General features: G+C 45.2%; 2 protein-coding genes across 4 annotated transcripts in view; one reads left to right on the top strand and one right to left on the bottom strand.

Moving 5' to 3' along the window:
- AMT (aminomethyltransferase) overlaps window positions 1-5,429 on the top strand; it is a 14,956-nt gene extending 9,527 nt beyond the window's left edge. For all 3 annotated transcript variants that reach the window (XM_027837110.1, XM_027837111.1, XM_027837112.1), the window contains exons 8-9: window positions 2,648-2,803; window positions 4,966-5,429. In XM_027837110.1, the coding sequence (XP_027692911.1) occupies window positions 2,648-2,803; window positions 4,966-5,144 (335 nt within the window). In that variant the 3' untranslated portion in view covers window positions 5,145-5,429. The remainder of the gene's footprint in view (window positions 1-2,647; window positions 2,804-4,965) is intronic.
- Window positions 5,430-9,112: 3,683 nt separating this feature from the next.
- On the bottom strand, window positions 9,113-19,244 carry TCTA (T cell leukemia translocation altered). Its single transcript, XM_027837092.1, has 3 exons — window positions 18,742-19,244; window positions 18,142-18,196; window positions 9,113-10,170 (listed from the first exon to the last, which is right to left on the bottom strand). Exons 1-3 carry the CDS (start codon window positions 19,073-19,075, stop codon window positions 10,128-10,130), a joined length of 432 nt encoding a protein of 143 aa, XP_027692893.1. The 5' UTR covers window positions 19,076-19,244; the 3' UTR covers window positions 9,113-10,127.
- Between the last annotated feature and the right edge of the window lie 4 nt (window positions 19,245-19,248).

Raw genomic sequence — 19,248 nt, forward strand, 5'->3', positions numbered from 1 at the left:
CACACACACACACACACACACACACACACACACACACACACACACACTCTCTCTCTCTCTCTCTCTCTCTCTCTCTCTCTCTCTGTCTCTCTCACATACTCACACATACTCACTCTTCCAGGTCTTCTATCTAATTGACTCCCTCTATGAACCCTGGTGATGATAGGGTTCAGAGAGGACATATGTATCATCTCCCCACATTAGAATGTAAGAAGTTTATCCTTATGTAGTTACTTTATCATTATTTGTTCATGTTTCCCTTTTTGTTTCTCTAAAGTTCTATGTTTCTACTTCAAAGTTTCTGTACAGCTCTGGACTTTTCATCAGGACTATTTGGAAGTCCTCTATTTCATTAAAGATCCGCTTGTTTTTTTTTCCGTGTAAGATTAAACTCAGTTTTGCTGGGTATGTCATTCTTGGTTGACAGCTATATCCTTTGCCTGCAATAATATATTCCAAGCTCTCTGCTTCTTTAGAGTGGTGGCTGCTAAATCATGTATAATCCTGACTGTAGCTCTCAGTACTTGAATTCTTTCTTTCTGGCTATTTTCAGTAATTTTTTTTCTTTGATCTGGAAACTCTGGATTTTGTCTTCAGTGTTCCTGAGAGTTTTCATTTTGGAGTTTCTTTCAGGAGGTAACCAATAGATTCTTTCTATTTTTTACTATTTCCATGTCTAATAGATCAACGCAGTTTTCTTTTATGCCCTCTTGAAATATGATGTCTAGCCCTTTTTTTTTTTTTTGATCATGGCTTTTAGGTAGTATAATGATTCTTAAATTTTCTTTCCTCAATCTGTTTTCCAGGTCACTTGTTTTTTGTTATGAGGTACCTTACATTTTCTTCTATCTTTTTAGTCTTTTGACTTTGTTTTAATATTTCTTGTTGTCTTATGTAGTCATTAACTTCTATTTGGTCTATTGTAATTTTCAGGGATTTTGTTGCTTGGGCCAAGTTTTGTACCTCCTGTGCCACACTGTTAATTACTTTTCTAATTTCTTTTTCCATAGCTCTTATTTCTTTTCCAATTTTTTTCCTCTAGTGAGCTCATTTCTTTTATAATAACATTTTTGCTCTTTTTTTTAACTCGTTTCATCTTTTCCAGGAATTTTTAATTGAATTTGTGCTCAGACTGTGGGTTTTACTTGTAGATGTTTTGAGGTTATTCTTTTCTTCTGGGTTTGTAAATTGAGTGTCACTGTAACCATAACAGGTTTTTATGGTGGGATTTTTTTCCATTTGTTCATTCTTCCAGCTTACTTCCTGAGTTTGGACTTTATTAGGGCCATGCTGTGTGTACCCTTGGAGGGAATATCTGGGCTGATCCTACTGATGCTTTCTTGGGGAATGGAGTACTGTGTTATTTCAGGCTCCTAGGGACAGCTCAGGCTGGAGACCTGCAAGCTTTCAGTGCTCCCAAAGTGATCTGATCCCAGGCAAAATCTGATAATGATCAGATAATGCCTCCTCTGATTTGACCTCTGCAGACTCCTGACCCAGCTTTGGGTCTGAGCAATAGAGACCTAGAGGGGGGTCCTTTTTGGAGTTTCGCCAGACCACTGTTGGACTCAGCCACTATTAGCTAGTTAGAAGGCTCTGCTGGTTCTGAATGATGGAATTATAGTTTTCCTTTTGTTCTGGGATTCCTGCCCTGGTTATTATTATTTTTTTTTGCAGGCTTCAGACTAGGATAGAACCTGGAACTGAGACCCCAATCTGCTCCTGGGGTCTCAGCCTCACATTTTCTGCCTCCTTCTGAATTTACTTCTTACTAGTATACAACCTAGGGCCCCTAACCACCTCTTTGCTTGGAACACCACTCCTAGGCACAGATCCCCTCCCCAATCCACCTTGGATCTACAATCTAGAACTGGATAATGAGTGACAAAACTGCCAACTGGCACCTACACAAGTTTAGGCCCCTTCGTGCTGGATATGAGACCTTTTCTTACACTAGTTCATGCCCTCTCTTTGAACTGGAATGCTCCCCGTAATATGATCTTGGCCAGACCCTGTCTCCAGTGTCCACAAACCTCTCTGTCTCCTTATGCTAACTAGGGCTGGAAAAATGACTATGATTTTTTTTTCTTGACTTTCATGACCAAGATTAAATCTGTTGTGTTTTCTAGATCTTTTTTGTTTGGTAGAGTTTTGAAATAGGGACAGTAACATGGTCAGAGTTGCATTTTAGGAAGATCCTTTGGCAGCTGATGGAGGATGGATGTGAATGGGGAGTCGAGACATACTCTATAAATGAGAATAACACTTGTACTATCTACCTCACAGAGTTCTTGTGTGGGAGGTGTTTTGTAAAGATGAAGGTGATGGTGTTTTGTAAACCCTAAAGCATTGCAGAAAGGAGAGCTCTTGTTTTTTAAGTTCTAACAGTCTGTAATTCTTAATGGGGAAAGCCATTACTGGTTGGGGCAGAATTCGAAAAAAGTTTTCAAGAGGGTACCTGTGAAGGTACATGGGTAGGATTTATATAGGAAGACTTTAATTCATTCATGACTCTAAATCACTTATTCAGTAAATATTCATTAAGTACTGACTGTGGCAGTGGGCTAAAGCCTGGAGGTAAAGGAGAGAGTGATGAATTTCCCCAGGAGAATGCTAAACATCCCTGTCTGGCGGGGGTTGTTTACAGGAAAACGACGCAAGGCTGCCATGGACTTCCCTGGTGCTGCCATCGTGATCCCCCAGATAAAAGGGAAACTGGCCCGTAAGCGTGTGGGGCTGACGTCTACAGGAGCGCCTGTTCGCCAGCACAGCCTCATCATGAACACAGAGGGAGCTGTCATTGGTAGGTTGAATTAGGGGAAAGCTGGGGGCAAGGCAGACATAAATGCTACCCTCTCCAATATGCTCCTAAGAGAGGAGAGGGTTGTGATGGAAAGAACACAAGGTTTGTAATCAGAAGACCCAAGTTCAAATCCCTGCCCTGCTCCTTACTGTCTGGATGACCTTGGGCAAGGGCCTTCATCTCTCAGCCTTAATTTCCTCCTTCGGACCAGGCAATCTGTGAGGTCCCTTCTAGCTCAGAATCCTGTGATCCTCTGTTGTTTATCATTCAGCCCTGTCTGATTCTTTGTGTCTCCATTTGGGGTTTTCTTGGCAAAGACACTGGAATGGTTTGCCATTTCCTGCTTCACCTCATTTTACAGATGAAGAACTGAAGCAAAAAGGGTTAAGTGACTTATCCAGGGTCACTCACAAGTGTCTGAGGCTGGATTTGAACTCAGGAAGATGAGTCTTCCTGATTCCAAGCCCAGTACTCTATTCACTGTGCCACCTAGCTGCCCCATGATCCTAGATATCCCTTCCCCAAAGGCTGGGCTTGGCTTTGAACTGTAATCATGAGTTATCAGCTGAGCATGGAATCAGGAGGACTCATCTTCATGAGTTCAAATATGGCCTCAGATGCTTACTAGCTATGTGATCCTGGGCAAGTCACTTAACCTCTTTCTAACTCAAGATTCCTCACCTCTAAGATGGGGATAATAAGAGCACCTACCTCACAGGGTTATTGTAAGGATAATGATGAGATAATCTTTGTAAAGTGCTCTGCAAACCTTAAAGCTCCATCCAAACGCTAATTATTTTGAACTGTGTAGGCAGAAGCTGTTAGCGGGTTTGTTCTTCACCTTTTGGGGTTGGGGTGGTTTTGTGAGGGGAGGACACCTACATCTGGACCCTGCCCCCAAGGGAAAGACTGAGAAGCGGGAAAGGAATAGGATTTGGAACTAAAAGAGAGCCTAGAAATCACCTAGGCCAGACCCATCATTTTACAGGGAAAGGATGGGACTTGTGCAGAGAATCACAGAAGTAACAGAGCTGGGGTTTCAACCAAGGGGTTTTTTTTTTGAGTCCTCTGACTCCACATATAGTGGGGGTTTTTTTTAATTTTTCCTAATTAGTCAACAACTGTTTGGTAAGTATGAGGTGATACCTGTGGCTGCTGAGTGGAGTAGTCTTTGGGTAAGAGATCCAAAGGGTCTCAGGTGGAGTCCTCCAGGTGGCTGCATGTTCAGGGATACTGCAGGAGGTTACTACTCAGTCTTTGGGCTCATGTCATCCATTGGGCATGACCTTGAGTCTCTGAGGACAAAAGATATCCAGGAGTCACTTTAGGTGGTGGGGGTAGATCTGTGATGGTAGGGGCTGAGAGCTATGAAGGGATCCTGGGGTCCAAGCTTCAGAGAAAGGGAGTTAAGGGTGGCTTGCCTAATGTGGGCCTCAAGTAGCTGTAGAGCAATCCTGGGGTACATAAGGATCCAAAGCAGTGGGAGGGAAGCATTTTAGATGGCTGCAGGAAGTGGGTGGGTAAAGTCCCGTATCCAGTTTATATTTAGGTTGCTTACTGCAGAGTCCCTTTGTCCCTATCAGAAGGTGGGTGGGACTGGTCCATGCTGCTGAGGACCCTAGGTTCCCCTCAGGTGAGAAGAAAGGAATGTTTCTGGTTGCTGTGTGGTCTCTAGGCCAAAACTGGTAGGCAAGGGTCCTAGCTGCTGCAGTGCCCAGTCTGCATCAGCAGATGAGGTACCCAAGAAGATATCACTTCAACCTACAAATACTCAAAATGTGATGCGGGTGTTGGGCAGGTGCACTACAGGTCATCAGCTGTGATGCGCAGGTGTGGTAGGTGCTGTGTTAGACACTGAGGATAAAAACCACAAACATGAAGTAGCCCCTGGCACCTGGGAGCTTACATTCCATCAGAAGAGGCACCCTGTATACATATCATATAAAAACACACAAGATAAGTAGTATGTTTTTGGTTGGAAAGCACATAACAGCTGGGGAGCCAATCAGGAAAGGATTCTTGTAGAAGGTGGTGCTTGAACTAAGCCAGCCTTCCCACTACACTAGTATGTGTGACAGACATTATCTGCTTTGTCTCCTGTGTGGGCACAGGCGTGCCCTCTGCTGTCTGATTCCATGTCTTGTTTCCTATGCCCTTCCCAGGGGAGATCACCAGTGGCTGCCCCTCTCCGTGCCTGAAGAAGAATGTGGCCATGGGTTATGTGGATGGAAAACACAGTAAAATTGGGACCCAGCTATTGGTGGAAGTACGGAAGAAGCAGCAGGAGGCAGTGGTTAGCAAGATGCCTTTTGTGCCCACCCGCTACTATACCTTGAAGTGACCTGACCCTTTGAGGTCATCTTCCTGCCTTCCTTTACAGTTGAATGAGACACACAGCACAGTCCTCACTATGGTTAGTTGATATTGTCTGGGAGATGGAGGAAATCCTAACTATTAAGGGGATAGGTGAGCAGCTCTTCCAGGGCCTTCTAGAGAAAGATGTTTATAGAAGTCAGGGGCTGGGGACCGGGAAGAAAATAATTTGAGGCAGCACAATGTCGAGGGAACAGTGTTTGGAGTTGGAGGACCTAGGTTTGAATTCTGGCTCTGCTAGTTATTTTTTTTTTAAGGCAATTGGGGTTAAGTGACTTGCCCAAGGTCACACAACTAGTAAGTGTCAAGTGTTTGGTCTGAGGTAGGATTTGAACCCAGGTCCTCCCAACTTCAAGGCCGGTGCTCTATTCACTGCACCACCTAGCTGCCCCACTGCTAGTTATTCTTGATATGACCTTGGGCAAGTCACTTCTTTGAGCCAGTTTCCTCCATTGTCAAATGAGGGATAATTGTCCTGGTGTCACCTACCTCATGTACCTATTGGGAGGAAAAGTGCTTTGTGAATCTTAGATGCAGAAATGGGAGCTGTGGTTATGATAAAGGCACTCTGTTAGTTATGGACTGAAAGACTGAACATCCAAGGTTGGGGAAGCCACCTTAGGGTATCCTAGAGGTGGCCAGATGGCATAGGGCACCACCCTCCTTTCCACAAGGACTCTTGCTCTGTGAGTGCTGAGGGGATTTAGCCAAATGCCAGCTGCCATCTCCCATGTTTTCTGAACACTCAACTCAATTTTCTGGGCTAGAGGATGTTCAAAACTTTTAGATAAGGCAAACTGCAGAATCTCAGAGAGAATCTAACCCAAAATGGTACCTGAAGTTTGCATCACATCTCTAACATTACCAAACCCTAGGCCTGTGCTTGCGGAGTGGTAGCCCCATTCACTTTTGGACAGCCTTCTGTGTTGAGAATTTTTTCCTTATGTTAAGTCAAAATCTGCGTCTACAACTTCCCCCTCACCCCATCTTAATTCTGCCCTCTGTGGCCAAGATGAACAAGTCTAATTCTAGAATCACAGGGTTTAGTGCCTTGAGCATAATATACTTAATATTTGCTGAATAGACTTTATAGAGACTAGCTAATCCAACTGATTAATTTCATGATGAAGAAACTGAGGGACAGAGATTAATTCTTCTGTCCTGTGATTTTCCTTCTCTTCTCAGTTTACCTTCCTAGTTATATGTTATACAACTAATAGTTTGCCTTCTGTGGGTATACATATAACTCATTTATTCATCATTTATTCATTCCTTCAACCAACATTTATGAAGCCTGTACTGTGAATAGAGACTGCTGTGCTCTGGATCCAATGGTGTAAGATTCCTAGAAAGGTACATGCATTTTCCCCAGAACATCTGCCAGAGGCAGTCTCAAAGTATGTTAGGCAGGGAGGGAAGGCTGGGTGTCTGGTGTTTGCCACAGATGATGCTGTAGCATGAAAAATCTGCACCTGAGCTGATGAGCTGACACTCTTGTGTGAATTTAGCTAAATATGTGATTACACTATAAATGACTTAGGAAGGGGCCCTCCCCTTCTCAGTTTACAGGTTGTCTGGAAGGTTCCAATGCCATGGCAGCCATCCTTTAAATAAATATGGGACTACTTCACAAATGTATCCTTGCTCCCTCGGTCAGGGAGGGTTGGAGAAAGGTCTATTCTAAATGCTGGGACATTCCAAGGGCCAGTCCTGTTCCCTCTGATCACTTTCTGTACCGGACAGGGCTTGACCATTTCCTGTTGTTGCCTTATCATTTCCTTGGATAAAGAAACCCTACTGATGATTTCCAAGTTATTAGTCTGTTTATTTCATGTCCGAGTCTTTGGTTCGTGCTTTCTTCAGGTGGACACCACTAGAACTAGGGGTGGTTCCACACTCCTTCCCTGTATGAATTTGAGCCAGCTGGAAACAGGAAAAGTGACAGCTTGATTTGATGAGGAGCTCCTGTTTTTGGAACCAATCCTGAATAGGCTCCCTTTAGAAAGTCCCAGAGTTGCACTAGCTGGCTCTTTCAGGTTGTAACTAGAAGAGGTAGGCATTTAGGTGGTGGACTGGGGATTGTGGAAGAGCCAAGGTCACATGTTGCCTCACACACTGACTGGTTGGGTGACCCTGGACAAGTGACTTCTCACTCAGCCTGACTTTCTTCCTCTGTAAAATAGGGAAGTTGATTGCCCTTGCCTCACAGAATTGTTGTAGAGATCCCATGGAAATCATTTTGCAAACCTGTAAAGTGCTATGCTATTGCTAGCTATTTGAGATTTGGGGAGGTCTTTTGCATGAGTCATTGATAACCTGTGGTTTTGCCACAAGATATGACCCATCTTGACTCCCACACTTACAGAAAGGTCATTCTCTTTGGGCCAGTTTCCCTCTGTGAAAATGAGGACGATAACACTTAACAACTTAACAGTCCTGTAAAATCGTCAGCTAAGTTCGATGAACCACAAATAGGTCTTCTTACCTCTGAGGCTGTATTACCTGAAGTGAACACAAGGTGGGGGTGGTAGCAGGGGACATGCCCATTAGAGTTTGTCAGTCCTGTATCCACTTTCCAAGTCAGGGTCTGTGCACTCCCAGGTGAGTCTTAATCCACTTATGTTCAGACCAAAAGTCTGCAAGATATTCTAAATAGCCAGCAAGGTAGGAGGCAGGAATTGTAGAATGATTCTAGCTGTGAAATGGAAAGCTTGTTGGACCATCCAGTTCACTCCTTGCATTTTACTGGAATAAGAGGCCCAGCAAGAAAGAGGGAAGTGACTTGGAGGTCACAGTTTGTCCCTGGAATAACTGCACCCGTACCCAAGGTGCAACTCACGATTCTCTTTCCCCAAGGTAACCCAAAGTAGCTATTCTGCCAGTTGTATTAACGGTAGCTTACTAGTAGCAGGTAAAGTCATCCCCAGAAGGACCTCTATGTTATGGATGCATCAGGTTTCTCTGTTCCAAACTGTGCCCACATCCTAGTGGGGTGTCAGCTGAGTTTAAGCAGGTACAGCTGGTCTTTCAGGCCACTGACATATCCCTGAAAATTGTTTTCACTTACAGCATTTGGAAGAAACATTTTCCTATTCTGAATGATGTGATATGATGAACACAACTTCACGTTAAGACCCACAAGTATTGTTTTCTTGTGCTTAAATGTCAAGCGGCAAGATTAAAGGTAGGCAGACAGATGCAGTAATAGTCGAAAGGTAATCTAGAAGAGACGTGGATTGGTCAAATACAGTCTTCTCCCAACACACTTTAAAGATGGATTAGCAGAGACCATTTAGAAAAAGAAGTGTCACAACATAAGCTTTTATTAGTTTGTACCACTGATTCAGTGGAAAAGGGAAAAAGGCAAAGATGTAGAAGCCATAGCAGGGGAGAAATGAGGTAGCCAACGGCTAGCCTGTCAAGTTTTGATAACAAATGAGTAATCGTGTTTCAGTGGGCCTTTTCTCATATCCCCCTCCCTCCCCCAGGATGAGGCTCCAAAACACGCAACTTACAGTAAGAACACTTATTGCTGAAAGCTTCATGCCATGAAGCTAGTGAGCAATGAGGCCCTGGAGAAAAACATCCTTCCTGCAAGCTATTGCTGGCCCTGCCCGGCCTCTTGCTGCTAAATCCTTTGGCTGCATTAAACCACTACTTAAGAGCATGGGGTGTTGTAGCCTATTCCCTTCAAAGGCCCTTTGGGTACATGGAAGAGCTGAGAACAGCTAAAGAAGTGGTCGACTTCCAGGCCACAGGTTGGCTGTGGTCCTACACATCTTTTGTGTCTTTTTCAGTTTTCCCAGACTAGGACAGCAGGAGGGAATGAAGAATATTCCATCAGAAAAACAGTCATGGGGCTGCTAGGTGGTGGCGCAGTGGATAGAGCACTGGCCCTGGAGTCAGGAGGACCTGCGTTCAAATCTCAGACCAGACACTTGACACTTACTAGCTGTGTGACCTTGGGCAAGTCACTTAACCCCAATTGCCTCGCCAAAAAAAAAAAGTCATTCTGCATTTGCTGACCCTGAGAGTCTGATCTGATCTGTTGTCAAGCATCAGGAATATAACCATCAAAGCTGAAGTCTTACTCTAGTTCTAGGCCCATACCCTGGATGCATTTGTGAAGTCAACTGCCCCTATGTGGGGAAGCTGTAAGTACAGCCCCAGGTGGGAGATAATGCAATGTGTATAAGTGGATCAGGAGCATGCCCATCTAAGTCGGTGAAACTGGTCCATTCCAGTCCTGTCTCACTTCTCAGACCCAGGCTGGCCCCAGCAGGGTTTCAGCAAGACTGGAACTGGAAGTTACTCCTGTCCTGGGCAGGTCTCTTCCCCAAAGGCCTCCTGGAAGGTGGGAGGAATTAGGTAGTCACAGGACTTTCTTTCCCCTTCAAGAATGAGATCTCCTAGAGAACTCACCACAGGCCTGCACAGCAGAAATGTTTTTTATCCAAAGCTACCTCATAACTGTTAGCACCCCACTGTGACACTGCTGGCTGGGAGTCTCAGCCTTACTGAAAAGGACTCAACTGCAAGAGAAAAGCAAGGCTGAGGATCCTCCTTTCCACCTCCTCCTGGATTCATTCCAGGCATGGGTTGCCCCAAGGTGTCAGCTGTCAAGGGACCACAGCTGGTGGCCACAAGGGAGAGAAGGCTAGCAAGGAGATGTCAGGCAGGCCATGCTTCCACTAGGGCCGGGTCTCAGTAGGGGAAAGCACCTCTAGAAAAGGAAAACTGGGGGAGGAAGTGATGAGACTTTCTGGGATTTGACCCCAGTATTGTTTCCTCTGCTTTCCTCAAACCCACACCATTCCCTTGAATGGTATCTCCCCAGAAACAAACCCCAACTGCTAAGCGTCAGTGGGACCCTTAGCAGATAGGAATCCAACAGAGACAGGCTGCTGGTGCAGAGGCAGCAGGAAAGTCAGGCCTGCGAAGCCTTCTTCCCTCATTCACGATGGGTTTTGATTGCTTCGTTTTCTGAAGTTTCCCTGAAAGAATTAGGAAGAGAAAATAAGATATGTCATTCCCACATAAATCATCATGGTTGCCTGGAACTTCCAGCAAACATATACCATCCCCTTCCTGTTCCCCAGTCAGTAGGGCACAGTGAAAAGACAATCAGAGGTCCTGGGTTCAAATTCTAGCTGTTTCTTGGTATCTACATGACCTTGGGTAAACTATAAAACTTCCTTGGCTTAGTTGGACAAGCCAATCTCTAAGTTCCATTCCAGTCCTTTATATTCTCTGATATCCAGGCAATATTTGTGTTCAGCTCTGTGGCGAATGGTAGGGAGGGGCAGCACAAAGATTTAATTGGACATAATCCCTGCCTTCATGGAACTTGCAAGCTAATAGTTTCTGTATTGGCCTAAGAGATAGGTTGCAATGAGTTAACTGGCTCAGCTCAGAGATAAGAACAGAGGGTATTAAAAGTATTTCCCTTGATGCCAGAAGCCCACACTCCATGAAGTTAAGCAAGGTTTTAAAGAGACTTTATTTATTTTAAAGACATGTTCCCTGGGTTCTGACCTATGATAGTAGCAATCTGGCCAGGAAAGAGACTGCTCTGCCTGAAACTTAGAAATCTCAGCCCTTTCCAGGACTGGAAATCTCTAAGAGTTGGCCTGCAATTCCATTTCAGATTGGGACAAGCTTACTGCCTTGTCTATTTCTTGAAATAGAATGTGAGCCCTTTGAGGGCAGGAGCTGTTTGGTTTTTGTCTTTGTATCCTCAGTGTCCAGCATAGGGGGTGTTTAATTAATGCTCACTTAATTGAGTTTAATCCCTCTCTGAGCAGACCTCCCCCATTCTACATTTCCTAGTCAGTCTTCAATCTCTGCTTGACGATTCCCAGGAACAGGAACTCGAGAACCTTAGTGAATAGCTCCTTCCATTTATAGTGGAGAGCTCGAATTCTAGGAATAATTCACCTTGTACTGAGTCTCACTCTGCCTGCTTTCAGCCTTGTCGGACACGATTTAAAGTTCTAAAACACCTAAGAAAGCCTTCTCCCTCCTGTCACCCTCATTTTATAAATGAGCAATCAGAGGCCTTGGGACTTACCCACAGTCACATGATCAATAGCAGACGTGTGATTTGAAACCTGCTCCTGCTGATTCTAAAACCAATACTCATTCTACCGCAGGTTCCATTAGACTAGATGATTCTGAGATCACCTTCCAGCCCAAATAGGTTGTGATTCTGAGTCCCAAAGAGGATTCCTGTTTCAGTTCTAATACTCTAGAATTGTATAAATACCCTATTGACTTCAGCAAGAATTAGATTATGGTAAATATTCACCATGCAGAATATGACATGGGTCCGACAGGCCATGTAGTGCTGTATTAGCAGTAGTTAGTCAGAAGTAACAAAACGTCTTAACTCTGCCAAAAGAGAAATGGAATGCCTTGGGAGAAATAAGTGTATTCCTCATCACAGAAATTCTTCAGTCAGGGATTGGATTACAGACGTCCTATGAGACATGACTCAACTCCCACTCATGGGTACTTACTTTGTTCACTAGGACCAAATGAAAGAATGGGGGGGGGAGTATTTCAACCTAAATTCCATCAAAATGCCAGCTTTGCCAGGTTCAGAAGAACTAGAAACATTTCAGTAAAGCCAGAGTCCTGAGAAATTATTTTCTTCCTTTTTTCAAGTATAAATTCATTTGAAGACTTGAGCACCTATCACTGAAACTTGGGCATCATAGGTACTTGCATCAAAAATGTTACCAAGGAGAGTAGGTCTATTTCTAGACTTAGTTCAGCTTGGATATATTCAGTGTCCAAATGCCCAGAGTCTTTGTTTATATACATTAAGGGAGTAATGTTACTTAAGTATGTGAGCAGAAATACCTGCTCCACACACCCAGATTCACTGGCTCTTTCCAGTTACTCTGGAGTGAGTTGTAAAAACTTCCATTCCTCTCACAGATAAAAATAGTATAAATGGACACGAAGTGAAGAGGGCCGGGTCCCAGGGTTGGCTGGTATACAGAGGGTACGGGGGGGGGGGGGGGCAGTTAGGTGCTGCAGTGGATAGAGCACCAACTCTGGAATCAGGAGGACCTGAGTTCAAATCCGGCCTCAGACATACAACACTTACTAGCTGTGTAAACATACACACACACAGAGTACCAAAAGGAGAAATATCAAATGTGGATAGCTAGACCAGGAGGCTCCAGGCTCCTAAGGGCCTTGAATGCTAGGCAAAAGAGTTTTTTGTTTTTTTCCTCTAGGATATAGGGAACCACCAGAAATTCATGAGATCACAGGTCTAGAACTGGCAGACCTCCAGTGTTATCTGGCCCAACCTCTCCACTTTACAGTGTGAGGAAATGAGGCCCAGGTGAACACGGTCACGTCATGGTCACCCCTATGGCATTGGGAAAATTGTTCCTAGGAAGACTGTCTCCTTTGCTCAGGGCTAGATTAAGTCCTGCTGAAACAAGGTAAAGAGAGTAGCACTTTATATTTGTGTGTTTAAACCATCATCTGGAGATGATGTTCAGTTTAGTGGCATGCAAGTTTCTCGTCTGAACTGGTTCTCTTAGACAGCCATCGAGAACCAGAGAGTCGACGTGAGTCAGCTAGGAGGCAGCCATGGATGATTCCAAAAGGCCCCCCCCCAACTCCTCCAATCCAGATGCACAAAACGTTGCTGGAGCAGCTGGGGTTTGTGTCCGCATTACTGACATCTGCGGTCTATGGCTCGGCTCTCTGGGGTATGTTTTCAGAGTGGGATCTTGCCTTTACTCCTTCCGCTCTGGGGTGGGACCTCAAGTAAAGGATGACTGGGGCAGATTTTTCATTTCTTCCTCTTGTAGTCTGCCCAGCACCTGTATTCATACCTGAATACTCTAACCTCCCTCGTCTTGGTCAGTTAATAATAATAAAAAATACCTGACAATGAGCTAATGTTTTTAGTCAGTCTTTTTTTTTCCCCCTCCCAGTTGTGTCCAATTCTTCGTGACCCTATTTTAAGTTTTCTTGGCAGAGATATTGGAGTGATTTGCCATTTCCTTCTCCAGCTCATTTTACAGATGAGGAAACTGAGGCCAACAGGGGCAAATGACTTGCCCAGGGTCACATAACTGGTGTCCGAGTCTTCCTGACTCCAAGCCTGATGCTCTGTGCCAGGGGTGAGGAATCCAGAAAGATTTGTTCTGTGAAGTCTGGATTCAGTCAGAGAGCTGAACTTGAGGACCTAAAGGGCCACATGTGGCCTTGAGGCCACAAGTTCCCTACCTCTGCTCTATCCACTGCACCACCTAGCTGCCCTGATCTATTGCTTTACAATTTATAAAGTACTTTGCCTAAATGATTTTATTGGATGCTTACTACAACCCTGTGAAATAGGTAGTGCATCCTTATTCCCATTTTTCAGATGAGGACACTATGATACAGAGGTTAAATGACTTCCCCAGAGGCGCACAGTTACCAAGTGGCTCCTTGAAATGCTAGTCTGTGGCAAAGAATCCCCATCTCCTTATTAGTGGTTTTTTTGGTTAGGCAATGGGGTTAAGTGACTTGCCCAGGGTCTCACAGCTAGTGTTATGTGTCTGAAGCCAGATTCCTCCTGAATCCAGGGCCAGTGCTCCATCCACAGCGCCACCTAGATGCCTCCTCCTTATTGATGTGTACAACACACACACTCCTCATCCTGGCCTTTCAGACTTTCTGTGATTTGGAGTCATCCTTACTTACCAACTGTTTCTCTCATACATATTATCTCTCCTTCCACCTGCCACATGCTCTTTAGTTTTTATTGTTATTATTTTCACATTACCATAGTTTCCGCCATTATCCCTCCTCCTCTCTCCCAGAGAGCCATCTCGTAGGACAAAAAAAAAAGAAAAAAAATCAGCAAAATTGATCAGTACATCAAAAAAGTCTGAAAATATGTGCAATTTTCAACACCTGAGCACTTCCCACTTCTGCAAGGGGGTGGGCAGGAGTGTCCTGCCTTGCACTCTTAAAAATGAGAAAAAAAAAATAACTTTTATTGGTTCTTCTTTTCCCTCAACATTGCTTTCATTCAATTACCCCATTTCTTGTCACAGAGTACAGTAATGCCAAACAAATGGAAGGCTAATCGTGTCTGACAACAAATGCCTTTTACACATGTATGTGGACCTCTATTTGTACATTACTTCTGAGAGCTGTGTTTCAGTCTGTCCTCTTGAGTCAGGAATTGACTCATCCTCTTCAGGTGACCATTTCCATCACACATTCCACACTCTCTTTGCTCATACCTTGCTCCCCTTTGCCATCAGTTCCTTTGCACAGCCCACCCATTCTCCAAGGCCCAGCTCAAGTTACTACCTCCTCCTCCTCCAAGAAGTCCCCAGCAAGAAGGGATCTCTCTCCAATGTGATCAAATAGTACTTGATACTCATCTTATTCACCCTAATTTGTATTGCACTTATCTGGGTATTTGCTTCCTCAGCTCCTACTCTGTTATAAGGTCTGAGGGCAAGGATGGCATGCCATCTTACTGGCCTTCACATCTCTCCCCCTGCTATGCCACTGCACACAGCACTTGATAATGCTAAGCGAACCAGAATTAGCTTTCCTACCTTGAACCTCTTCTTAGGGAAAGGAAGGACACAGCACAGTCCCTCCATCTACCCAAGCGTTCTCGCCTGTCAATGAAACCCGTCAGCTTGGCATTCAAGGCCTTCCACAATGTGGCACCAGCAGGCCTTAGCTGATCTACCCTCCCCCCCACCCCTGCCATGTACTCAGAGTCCATCCAGACCATTCTCTGAGGACATTCTCTGCTTTCTGCCTCCAGATCTTTGCTCACATTATTTCCCACACCTGGAATGCCTTCCCTTCCCTTCTATTCAATTCCTGAGCATCCTTTAAAGTCTATCTCAAATGCCATCTCTTCTAAGAAGCCCTCCGTGATTGAGAATGGCCTTCTCCCTGGCAGATTTCCCACAGCACCTTGCTTAGCTCTAATACACCCATCATATACCAGGAGAAAAAATATGGCAGAGGAAAAGACAATCCTCAATCAAATCAATTTATTTGCCACTCCTGGGCAAATAAATCTCTGTACTTGTCTGTGCCTCAATTTTCTTATCTGTAATATGGGGACAACAATACCTTACCCACATTACCTACTTCACATGATTTTTATGAAGCAGTATTTTTCATTTCAGCCACTTTAAAATTTGCGTTCAAACATTAAAACACTTATTGTGTGCAAGGCACAGTGTTGGGTGCTCAGCACAGACAGATGAGAAAGAACAATGAGTGCCTTCAAGGAGCATGTAAAACTGGAAAGGGGATCTATACCAACCCCCCCCCCCATGTTATGGACCACATCATTCCCAATATACTGGGAATTCCATGAAGGCTCCTCCCCACATCCCAGCATAGTGCTCTGTACTAAGTGTTAGCAAACATTTGATGAATTGAAATTTCAGCACATTCACAAAGCCTTCTCATATGAATGCTTTCATAAGCCCTAGCTGGGGAGAGGGGGAAGAAGAGAGGGAGAGGGAGAGAAGGAGAGATAAAGAGAGAGAGGGAGAAAGAAAGAAAGAAAGAGAGAGAGAGAGGGAGGGAGATGGAGGGGGAGAGAGAGGGAGGGAGGAGGAGGGAGGGAGAAAGAGACGGGGAGTGGGGGGGCAGTGTTGGGGGTTAGGACAGGAGCAGAGACAGACACATCAGGATCCTGGGGGGGGGGCAGGGTTAAGCTGAGGTTTAAAATATGGGTAGGAGGCTAACCTACTAGGAGCTAGTTGGTGCAGTGGATGGAGTCTGGAGGACCCGAGTTCAAATTCAATCTCTCATACACATGATACTCACTAGCTGTGTGATCCTGGGCAGTCACTTAACCCCAAGTGCCTCACAAAATAAATAAATACATACATACATACATACATACATACATACATACATACATACATAAATGAAATATGGGTAGGAGAAGCTGGTGGCTTTTCAAAAACTTGAACTGTTCTGGTAACACTGGGATCACTGAGAGGGTAGCTTAATTTCCTGTTATCCTTGGGGGAAAAGGAAAAGTCAACTACATAATCAGTCTGTCAAAATAATGTCACTGATGGCCTTTTCTATGAGATTCAGAGCTGCAGAACTCACCTGCCCAGGGGAACAGATCAGATGAAATCATTCTGCCTCTCCTCTGTGTGCTTTTAATGGCTGAACAAAATGTGATACACAAATATGATGGAATACTATTGTGCCATAAGGAATGGCAAATAGGAAGAATTCAGAGAAATTTAGAAAGATCGGTAAATACCGAGGCAGAGGGAAGCATGCAGAGCCAAGAGAACAGTGGACAGTGACCATCACACTATGTACTGAAAGCTGCCAAGACTCTGATCAATGCAGTGACCAATCCTGGCTCCAGAGGACTGGGGTGAAACACTCCTCCCTGTTCTTTGCAGACAGGTAGTGGAAACAGTTATGGAAGGAGGCTGTTAGATATGGTTGACATGCCCATCTGTTTTGTTTACCCACACTGCTTTGTCACATGGTAGGGTTTTATTGAGGGAGGAATACTGGGAAATGACAGCAAGGTTAAAATCAATAAAGCAATCAAAAAAATAAAACTGAAGGCAAAGTGGGAAGATATATATTCTAGGCATAGAGTATACCTGAGTAAAGGCAAGGAGTGCTGAGAGCACCCAGCCTTTTCAGGGTGTGGAGGGTTACTTAGCGTGGCTGGGGAGTAATATGAGATAAAACTGGAAAGGTAAGCAAGGTGGTGCCAGGTTACAAAGGGCTCTGAATGCTCAAATGTTAGTTAGCCATTGAAGTCTTTATGATCAGATGACTTATATGACCTGATAAAAATATAAGAAATACTACTCTGACAAAGGTATAAAGGGTGGATGGAAGGGGGAGGATAAGGAGGTCCAATAATAAGGAGATGCCTACAACTGGAGATGAGGGCATAAACTAGGGTAGTGCCAAAAGGAATAAAGAGCCTCCAAGGGAAAAGCTGTGGAGGTGGAGTTGACAGGTAACTGACTAGATATGAAAGGGGAGGAAGAAAGAAAAGTCAAAGCTAACACAACAAGATTATGAGAAGGTAACATGGCAGACAGGAGGGCACTGAGCTATCTACATTTTTAGCCTGGGACTGAGACTTTTAGCAACTTGAATCCAATAGTCTCTGAGGGCCCTTCCACTCTAGCTCTAAGGGCCTATGATAACCAAAGGAAGGCAGCTTCGCCCGTTTCTACCATCCTCTTCCTCATCTCCTCCCCAATCACAGATCCTGAGCTTTTATGGGAACAGTAGAAATGATGCTGAATTTAAATAGTTGGTGAATTGAATCCCAGTCCTGGCTCTGCCACTGAATCACCCTGTGATACCTTGAATGATCACCTCCCTTCTCTAGGCATCAGTTTCCCTGCCTGTAAAATCACAGGTATAAGACTAAGAGGACTCCACGAATTTCTACAGCTAAACTTTAGAGATTTCTAAAATGCTTTCCATACAATGATATTAGAGAGAGAGAATTAGCAGTATCATTCACATTTTACAGATAAGAAAACTAAGGTTCAGAGTGGAAGTGAGTTGCCTACTCAATCACAGAGCATGAAAAAAGACCTGGGTTCAAATCTAGGCCTCTGCTACTATCTATGCAAGCCTAGGCAAATCTACTTCTTGTGAGGCTGCAGACTCTGAGAAGGAAAGATAAGGTCATCTCAAAAAGTCCCTTGGAGCTCTAAATTCTAGAATCCCACAAGTTTTGCAGCCAGTTTTCTCAAGACCAAGTCCCAAGCTCTACACAGCTCTGCTTCCAGCTCTAAGATGTTATGAGTATAGCTATGATCCCATCTGGGAAATGGGGATAACATCACCTACCCAACTCATGAGAGCTAAGTGTTTTGTCAACTGTTAAATGGAATATAAATGTAAGGTGTTAAGGGCAAGGGGGGTTATGGCTAACCTTGGGCTGAGACACTTACCACGGAGGAAACAAGGAAGAACCATCTGGAGTGGAGCCATTCTGGCCTCCCAGACCTATGGGAGGTAACAGGATTAACATTCAGGCCAGAGGAAGCAGGTGTGACCAAAGCCAAAGTGTGGGAGAGAAATCCAGGTCTTCTCATTGCCACAGCAACACTGGCAGGGCTGTAGCCTGGCACATAATGGGTGCTTAATAAATGCTGATTGATTGACTGGAAGATTTAGGCCTTTGGGCGCCCGGCCCCAGCTACAGTGGTCAGAAGGGCATTCAGGGCTGTCTAACTAACTGAGATTTGGAACTTCAGGAAAGGTGTGCTACCCTCATCCCCTGCTGAGGGGGCATCCCCTGGGTGAGGGGATGGACTTTAGAGATGACTAGTAATGCTGCCACTCGGTCCCGAGGCAGGACAGGGTCCCAGCACGGGCCTTCCTTTACCCCAACCCGCCAGGATGGATGAGAAGCGGTACAGGCCGGGGCCTGGGAGGGGAGAGACTACCAGGGGCCTTCGCACAGCTTGCCCGCGGGCGCGATTTCAGTGGTACAGTAAGACAGGCCGTGGGGCCGGAGGAGCGAGGGCTGAGGGGGAGGGGCGGCTCACCCGAGGACGGGCGGTGGTACAGGCCAGTCACGGTGCTTCCGTACACCCCCCATGCCAGCTGGATTCCCAGGAGGCTCAGCACCAGCCATAGGAGCAGCAGCTTGAAGAGGGTCACACGCATGTCCTGCGCCTCCCACTCGCGCAGAAACTCGCTGCCCAGTGTGCTCAGGCCGCCCAGGACGGCCGTGGGCAAGGCCTGCCAGCCCAGCTCGGACCCCAACTCAGCCGCCATGCTAATCAACTTCACGCTCACCCACCTTGCCCCGGGGCGGTTACTGCAGCGGCTACTACGCAGGCGCCGTGTTTTCTGGAGGGTTGGAATATCAGACAGCATAAGCAGCCCCTATCATCCGAGCAGGAAAAGGGAAAGTCATAACGCATGCGCAAAGAGGTGGTAGTGAAAGGTGGAGTAGAATGGATGACAAGAAAACACGCACGCGCACACAAGTACGAAACACCACCACCCCCAAACTACCTATAGAGTGGGTGACTCGGGAGCACAAAATA

The sequence above is a fragment of the Vombatus ursinus genome, unplaced genomic scaffold (genome assembly GCF_900497805.2).
Source record: "Vombatus ursinus unplaced genomic scaffold, bare-nosed wombat genome assembly UNPS02014820.1, whole genome shotgun sequence".
NCBI lineage: Eukaryota > Metazoa > Chordata > Mammalia > Diprotodontia > Vombatidae > Vombatus > Vombatus ursinus.